We start from the raw sequence: 9,524 nt of genomic DNA on the forward strand, positions 1-9,524 counted from the left end.
GAACTATTGGCATGTTCTAAGATCAGTTCCTATAGAACTTATCTAATTTACCCCGGTAATATAAAAGAAAGAGGAGTAAGATGTGTAAGTATTTTGAATTGGAAGCTTAATAACTTCCAAATAGTTTACTTTAGTTCCTTTTTGGTCGTTCAACTTTAGAAAGCAAGTTTCGGTATTTTATAATAATAATTTTGAGAATAGATTGGTGATATGAACGGCATCTCACATCCTTTTTCAATTGAAAATTTTTAGATGCCTAATTTAAATTTTTGTACTGTTTTCCAAGTCTATTCTTAAGGTGCATAGTAGATGGGATAAGTTGATGTCTATCCTCTGAGTGGTGATTATAGTACCAAACACCCTCAAAGGGCAACATGATAGTCTTATTTGTTTTTTGAATAATTTTATTATACTAAAATGAGACAATAGAATTATTCTATGGGATAGGGGAACTTGTCCCTTCTAATTATAATTTTGTTCCTATCTAATGTTTAAGCATACCAAAAAGAAAAAGATTATTTTTCTCTTCCTAATAAATTATAAATAATTATAAAAATTGATGTATTCGTTTTTTTCCATAGCTCATCTCTCCAATCAAAGGTCAAAAAGTAATTAAGAATATGAAGGCCAAAGAGAGAACGATAAGGAGCTCAATTTTTTGCATAACAAATGACATACGACTAAGCTATCTTTGGAGGAAAGTAATTAGCTTGAGTTACCACTCTCTAAGAAGATAAAATAAAAAGTACAAGAAGAGAGAGAAAGATGACAATTATAAATATTATATTTTTTGAAGAAAATATGATGGGGTTGCCATCTTCTGGCCATCTTAGACTAAGCTCGTTGAGCATAAATATGTACTTAAGTAACAAAGCAATTACTAATACAAAAAAAAAAAATCTTAATTATTGTGTTTTCATCGGGACTGTGTTTGAATGTCTTGATTTTCAAATCATGATTCATTTCTATCTTCATTAAAAAAAGTTGTTCGCCAAAAAAAAAAAAAAAACGTATATTTTGAAAGTTGATTTTAGCCACCATGCCTATGATACCTAACATTCTAACGGGGCAAGAGAGGAGGATCAATTGTTGTTGCCTACCGGCGAGTGATCCGACTCGGCCAGCCCCCCATCTTTAATTTCCTAGCCCGCCTTATCCGTCTCCTCTCCCCAAATTTAAAATACCAAGCTAAAATGGCAACCGTCGGATTCCCGTCACCGGCGGCGAAGCTCTCCACGCCCCGGCCCTTCGCCTCCCACTGTGGACGCCGGGGGCCGAGGAATCTCACCATCCGCGTCCAGTGCTCCGCCGAGGCGGCTCCGGGCACCGCCGAGGAGGAGGATACCGCCTCGGCCACCTCGTCTCCTCCCCCGGCCCCCAAGCCCTTCTCGTCCCTCATCTCCTCTTCCAACGTCGAGAAGGCCCTTCGAGGCATCCGTGAGTCGCCCTCCAAGCCCCTTGAATAATCCTTCTTCTTGTTCTTGATTTTTTTTTTTTTTTATCAATGATGTTTTCTTGTTTTCTTTGTTTCTTTTTTCTAATTTTGGATGGCAGCGATTACGAATGCCGATCATTACGGGAGGCTGGGGGTCGCGAGAGGCACTTCCTACGATGAGGTTCTTGATAAATTATTTGTTGCTATTGTTCTTATTTTCGTTTGTGCATCAAATGAGGAATATTTTTGTTTTGACTTGACTGGAAGATCTGCGATTTTGAGCAAGAAATCGACTATTCTGTTGTTGCTGAGGAGATAAAAAGATTTTTTTTTTTGTAAGTCATTTTTATGCTGGCTTTTTCTAAAAGGAAATACAATCTAGTTATGGAGTAGATATTGGACACTAGTTTTCGTTGAATGGCTCAAATTCATAGGTCTCCGGCTTGTTATTTTTTCTTAAAATTAAAAATTGTGGTTTGGATTTCTCTTTGTTTTGTATGTATCAAAGAAGGTGCTTTTTTTTATATGTAAATATTTTAAAAATCTATTGATTGAATATTTACTAGATACAAATTTTTGATGATTGATTCCAATTAATCAGTATCCATTTTATTTGTTTTTTCCTCAAAGCAATAAATTGCGGTTTAGATCGTTCTGTATTTAATGAAAAATATAAGTTTGTGAACCAAAAGTTGGCTACTTACTTCATCAGATAATTCTTTGTCAATAAGCCCGTAAATTGATGAATTTGGATCGATTTCTTAATCCCAACACACGTCAATTAAAATGAATGACAGATGCCAGGGTTGGTTATACTACAATGGCGACAAGAAGTTTGAGGTGGGTACTTATAATAAGCCTCAACAAATAGGTCTTAAAGGATATGAATCCCAAGCAATTATCTTGAATTTTTTGTGCTTTGGAGTGTCATGGAAGCCAGTCTTTGCCTAAAGTTGGCTCAGCCAAAGAGTTGGCACAAAATTTTTAGATGGTTGACTTTAGATTGACAGTTGGTCAAAGAGAAAAAAGTCTGCATTTTCCTGAGCAGTTGTGATCAAAAGCTGCTCTGTTTTTAGTAAAAGAAGGGTCTGAATGAGTGTATTGATATGCATAAGCACCTGAGATGTGCATGACTTAATAAATTATCATGCTGTATGTTAAAAATAGTTTGGTTGGTTTGGAGAGACAAATAGGAAGAAGAGATTTGTGAGTTGTTGATAAGAAATATATTACTCATACAAATTCTTGTCTTGTGGGCAAAGTATGGATATGTATTGGTAAAATCTGTGTTTGTGTTTTATCATTGCATCTGCCTTGACTGCTCTCAACTGATTATGTAGAATAGTGGATTATGTTGGATATGTTGGATATTTTCTTTAATCTTGTCTGAAAATATCTGAAAGACATACGCATGACTAATATTTCCAAAAATTAATACTTTGATGACCATAACTTTTTCGTTGCATATTTAACATTTCCTTGGCCTCTATTCTTTCAATAGAAGCGAAAATGCACACAGTCTTTGTTCTGATATCTTGGAATCAAAATGATTTTCATCAACCTATCCCACGTGGCTTTGCAGAAGCATTGTCGGTCCTTCTCAGAACGATGGATATTTACATCTATAAATACTTAAAAATGCATGCATGCATGTATCCATACATGTTTATGTGTGTGTGTGTGTGTGTGTGTGTGTATAATTTCTTTCTTGGAATCCAAATCTGTCTTTATTTTTCAAAACATAGTGGGTTGGAAGTTGATGCATCCCTGGATGTTGCTTTATGCTTCCATTACTCTTTATTAAGCCTATATTCTGAATATTCAATTAGATGCTCATGAGTTGGACCATCACGGTTCTTAGATAAAATTCCAGTCATGGTGGCATCTAAATATTGTGCATATCTGTATCTCTATATTACTCTTCTGAGGCTCAAATAATCTGCTTTCTTTTACTGATCTCGATAACTGATATTTGTTTTAATACTCAAGCAGTTTGGACAAATGTGAGTGCACACACAAGCACGGCGTAGCTGAATGTTAGCTGCACAGAATCTGATCATGTACGTAGTTTATCTTATTCAACCACTGGCTGCCAGAGAACATGGAAAACATGTTCCTTATGTGCATTCATATTGAGATATGTTCTTTAGCATGTTTCTTCTCCTTCTCATTTTCTCCTCAAAATAACTCCGAGAGCTTTTTAATGTATGAAAGTAACTTGTATACCAGGTTCAGGTCGCCTACGAAAAGAAGTGTGAAGAACTGAGAAATAAAGGATTGGATGAAGAAGAAGTCAGCAAAGAGCTAGAACTCTTGAAGGTTTGTTGCTTTATTTTTATAGAAATATCTTTAATTGTTCACATGTCTAGTGAGTATTGTTGTACTATAAATTGTGATTTGGATCTCCTCTCACCTAATTTTCTCACCCATAGGAATCTTATGGAATACTCTCATCCGAGGATGAGAGAAGATTATATGACTGGAGTCTGGCTAGAATTGAGAACCCAGATAGATATGTTTGGCCTTTTGAGGCTGACATAACGCAAACTCCAAAATGGCCTTCTCCTCCACCACAGGTATGTAGCGGTTTTTCTCTTTGTTACACTTCATAATCCCCATGCAATCAAGTAGGTTTAGTTGGAGAAATTCTGAAGAATATATATTATCTAATATGGAGTGTTAGCTTTAGCCTTTATCCTCTCTTTTTTTTGTTGGAATGTGTGTGTGTGTGTTGGGGGGTGGGGGTGGTGGAAATTTGTTCTTTGTGATCGTTATCAGGCGTTTTACTTGCTGGGAGGTTTTGAATTGGAGAGATCATAGCACAACTATAATTTTGCGGTAAAATTATGCTGTGGTTAACGATGGCAGATTTAAAGCAGCCTGAAGAGGAAACAAAGACCTATCAATTAACACCTAACAGTTTGGGATTAGGCACTGCTGCATTTCGTTAGTTCTGCCACAAAACACAAAAGAAGGTGCTTGAGAAATCTAACATGAACTAAATTTGCAGCTTACATGATATAAACGTATCATATGATTGTTTCACCTACTATAAAAAAGGTTGGTCAATGGGTTAATTCCATCTCGCTTCTAGCCTCTCCTACTAAACAATGGCTCTCATCAATCTCATGAAGTATGAAGCATCAAGCGTGACATATCTAAACACGAGTTTTTTTTCTTCTTCTTTTTTCCTTTTTTTGTGTTTAGCTATTTGCTAGTAAAAGGTGGTGATGAAACTTCCGATGATATCGACTCAATAGATCTAGTCCATTAAAAAGGATCCTGAAATTTCTCTTCTACCTTTTTATTTGGTTGGTGACAGATTAGCTTGACATGGGTTTAATGGGCAGGCATTAGGGCACACCAGGTGCCGGTGCATATGGGTTTGAAGACCCCCGCCATCTGGGTCTGACCACTCCTTGGATTTCCTTTTCCATCTCTGCCAATTTTTCGTTGCTTCTCCATCAAAGCTTCTAGGGAGTGGATACTTTCTCTCGTCATTCTCTCCTATCCTGGTGTCTATGGTACTCAATCTCCTTTGCTATTTCTATTACTCTCGAATTCTTCATCTAGGCTTTTGCCAAGATTTCTCCACAGCTCCACCATTCTCTCAATTCATGACTAACAAGCTGGGGGCCTCTTACAAACCTACTTTTGTTTTAGGCAAAGTGAATAGCTTGCAAATTTTATCCAATTTTTCCAGAAATATAAGAAAGTAGTTTATGAAAAGGCTTCACTTGGTGCATTGCAATACGATGGCAGAGTCATAGCATGGATGATAATTGACATGGTGTATTGCAAGGGAAATGGAACAAAGAAGACTTTAACTGGTTGGAGGGGAATTTCCATTGAAGTAAGTCTTTGGTGGTGGTGGTGGTGGAAGGAATTAAGATTTAAGAGATGTTTGGTGTGGAAAACTTGCAAGGATCCGACAAAACATCCGGAAGTTCGCATCAAGTTTAATTAGGCAATAGCTAGTAAGTTACTCTTAGGCCTTCTGATAATTAGATATGCAGATTGCAGATTAATATAGTATGATGAAGAAATTTGTTTTAGAGTAATGTGTAGAGCGGCAACAACAAATCTCATTGACCACTTCTATTTAACCACATTGCTTGCTTCATCTAGGTAATATTCTTTAATTGCACTTTGAACATCCAGAGATCTCATTTCCTTACTTTTTCTTTTTTCTTTTTTTGCTTTTTTATTTTTTTCATTTCATCTTCTACCACTTATTCTTTTACGGGCGTTAATGTAATAATAAGGTTACTCCATTATGACCTGGCTATCACATATTCAAAAGACATAAACAATGTTCTTGTTACATAAGATCCACTTATTCTGTAACTGTCATCTGGAACAAATTTGTTATGAATGTTTAGAAGAATTATAACATAACGTGAACTCTCTTCTCATCACATTATATGATTCGAAGTATTTGGTCTTGGATGCGTACGGGGAAAGATAAATTGTTAGGACGCTCATGCCTTTATGATCAACCATATGAAACTTGGAATCAAGTTACTGACTTGCCTGTAAGTGGCAATAGTTTAGCTCCCAGAGCATTCACCGTCTTCTTATTATATACCTTGACGTGTTGACTGATAATGGGGGATGTTGACATAAGCTTGGAAGTTGAAACTGGGAGTAAGCTTATAGTCATTCATATAAGAATGGGTATAGAAGAAGAAACCTCTATCCTAGTATCTTTCACTTCTATTTTTGCCTTACAGCTTAAAAATATGATCTTATGCTGGAGAACTATGAAGCTTTCCCCTCACAACCAAAGATTAACTTTTATACTTGCCCCTGTCTATTGCCATTATTATCAAAAGCCCGTAAAAAGATTCCTATTGCCGTCGAATACATGTTATTTATGAAGTTGCAGAATATATTGAATAATTTATTTTGACTAACACTAACCGTTTTCAATCTGCCTTATTCTTCTTAACTCTCTTAGTATGTTTGATTCATTAATTCAGGAACCGGAAGATGAGGGGCCAACAAAGCTTGTGGGATATTTTTTCCTAGCTTGGTTGGTACTGTCTTTTGTATTATCCGTAACCTTAAACCGATGAGACACTTCCTCATATTGCACGATAAATATAAGTACTTGATATTTTATCTTGTCTCATATTTGATGAATTGAAACTTGTAATCTAGAGCATGTTGCTTAAGCTCGACGGATGGCTCAGTTGAGCCATCCTCAAATGGTTGCATCTTTTTTAAAATGTTTACATGGGACCAACCAGATAAGGAATACCTTTTTTTTTCGGTTTTGAATCGATTCTTCTGTCCTCCAAGAATAAGTTCCAAAAGGTTTGCATCATGCTGCTGCTGTATGTCTTCCCAATTGTTCATATCATGCTCGTGTGTGGACAAATCAGCCAAAAATCATCAGGCTTCGAAGTTCAATCAAAACGAGGACGTTGGTTGAGTCGATAATAAGTTTTCATTTGCATCATGCTTGCTCAAGCATATGCCATGCTTTGATGTTCGAAATGTTTTTCATATTTTTTTTGGTAAGCAGGATGCATTATCCAATCCTAGAGTAAATACAACCATGAGAGTAGGCGTACAAAATATTTAAAAGATGGGTTATAGCTGTAAAACTAGAGTTCCATGATATAGTTTCTATAGGATTAGTTATATAAGCCACGACTCAACCAACCGCACCATTTGCTTCTTGATAGACATTCATTGGAATCACATATCATACAAGTCAAAAACAAAGTTAAGAGTTATTTATTAGTTCCTGCAAGATTGCAAAGAAAATTAGGACATGGGAGTCATTTATCAATTCCCACAAGACAAATAAGCAGCAAGTCAAAGTTTCTACTAAATTGTCTGAATTACACTCAAGAATGAAATGACTTAAGCTTTCACCATAGTTTTAAATAATACATTATCATGTTATGATGCTCTGCCTGAAATTGTTGTTACCCGTTATTGGTGACTAATATTTATCTCAGAAAATAAATTTTCAATATTTTAATATGAAAAAATCATTGAAATAATTGCTATTATAAATGGCGCTACAACGAAAAATAACAGGCAATAATGAAAATAACAGTATTATCTTTTCCTTTGCTTTTTTAGATAAAATTATACATACTTTTGGACTATTATTTAAAACTATGACAGTCTCTCTGTCATTTTAAAGGAAAAAAAAATTTGAGATTTGAAACAAATATTATTTTATTTAAAAAAAAGTATGAGCGAAAGTGAAGGTCTCTATGTTATTCATTATAATAATAAAAAAAAGTAACAACTATTATATTTTTATTTTTTTGCATGTATATCTTTTAAAATATACAAAATTATATTAATACCCACATAAAAAATTACTATTTCCATGTATACCCTCATAAAATATTTATTTTACATGGATACCTTTCCTTTTTTTTTCTTTTTTATATATGTACGCATACCATTTAACAACGTTAAAAATAAACAATTTAAACTTGAAATGATCGAAATATCCTTACAGGTAGACGGGCAAAAAAAACTTTATAAGAATATATATGCAAATAACAACTTTACAAGAGTATTCATGCAATTACACATATTTAGAAAAGTATATACTTAAAAAAATCCAAAAAAATAATCAAAATTTACTAAAGATAATTTTGTTGTTCTTAATAAAAAATAAAAATAATAATATTATTATATCACATAGTTTCATGTTAATATCAACTCTTAAAGAATGAATCATGTGTTTTTTACGAAATTCTTGCCTCAAAAACAAATAACAACTCAATATTTACAAATCACTAAAAAATATTTTACTAATCCAAACATCTATAGTTAATTTAAATTTGATATGCTTTAATCTTTTAAAAAAATAAAAAATATATAAGTGCCATATATTAAATAATGATAATTATATCAAAATTAAATGGAGAATAGTATTACCAAAATGATCATCCAATATTCCAACTTGATCAAGTTATAATTTTAAAAAAAAATAATAATATAGCTCAATATTTTTTTGACTTGTTGTTCCAACTGAATTATAAAAAACTTAGCAAATTTCCGCCATTTTTTAAATAAATTTTATAAATATATACTCTTTTAAATATAAAAAATTATATAAATATCCTTGTAAAGTTTTTATTTACATGTATACCCTTATATTTTTTTTTCCATATCTATCCATAAAAGTATTTCAGTCATTTTAATTTTAAGCCGTTTATTTTTTTTTTAATGATGTTAGATAGTACGGATACGTATGAATATACATATATATATATATATATATATATATATATATATACATATATATATATATATATACACATATATGCAAATAATAATTTTACGAAGATATTCATACAATTTCATATATTTAGAAGCATATACATACAAAAAAAAATCTTATTTTTTTTATTATTTACCTCAATAATAGAGGGTCATAACACCATGGCTTAAAACCACCGCAAAGGCCACCTTTGAGTTTCCAGCAGCTAGCAAACCTTGTTGTAATTCTATCTTATAAAAAAGTCATGTTTTATGAAACCACTGCCACCCCGCTGAGTAGCCTCACTAATGAACACCATGATTAGGTGATATCTCACTGACGAAATATGAGAGCTGATTGAGTGAAGCTCGAGACTAGCGAACATGGTAGGTAAAAGTTCCCCTGGTCAATGGTCATACGGTTCTAGTGCCGAAGTTTTCTTACAGGGGTGTTGGTGACCAAGAAATTGGCATATCATCCAAACAAAGATCTCCATGTCCTGACATTAATTTAAAGCTTGAACGAGAGTTGCTTCCCCGGTCATTCACATTCCATTAGTCCAACAATCATGGAAAATCACTAGTTTCTATGATGTATTTTACCTATATAGATCAATCACAACCAGAGTTTGATGCAACACCACATTGGGCTAAAACACCACATTGCCCAGCAAGTAATCTTTGGACATCAGAACTGCAGCTCTCGGTAGCTGCAGGTACCTGATAGAGTTTATTCGCACTTTCCATGATTTTCGTCCTAAGTTTATGGCGCATCAAGCAATCAACAGTGCAGTTCATACTGATACCAGCTAAATATATCTTAGCCAGTAGAAATGAATATACCAAAATG

General features: G+C 33.9%; 1 protein-coding gene across 1 annotated transcript; it reads left to right on the forward strand.

Moving 5' to 3' along the window:
• The first annotated feature begins 1,120 nt into the window (after nucleotides 1–1,120).
• LOC103712714 (NAD(P)H-quinone oxidoreductase subunit U, chloroplastic) lies at nucleotides 1,121–6,708 on the forward strand. The gene is made up of 5 exons (XM_008799314.3): nucleotides 1,121–1,437; nucleotides 1,555–1,616; nucleotides 3,665–3,754; nucleotides 3,868–4,011; nucleotides 6,418–6,708. Exons 1-5 carry the CDS (start codon nucleotides 1,194–1,196, stop codon nucleotides 6,511–6,513), a joined length of 636 nt encoding a protein of 211 aa, XP_008797536.1. The 5' UTR covers nucleotides 1,121–1,193; the 3' UTR covers nucleotides 6,514–6,708.
• Nucleotides 6,709–9,524: the final 2,816 nt, after the last annotated feature.

Source organism: Phoenix dactylifera, chromosome 6, assembly GCF_009389715.1.
Source record: "Phoenix dactylifera cultivar Barhee BC4 chromosome 6, palm_55x_up_171113_PBpolish2nd_filt_p, whole genome shotgun sequence".
NCBI lineage: Eukaryota > Viridiplantae > Streptophyta > Magnoliopsida > Arecales > Arecaceae > Phoenix > Phoenix dactylifera.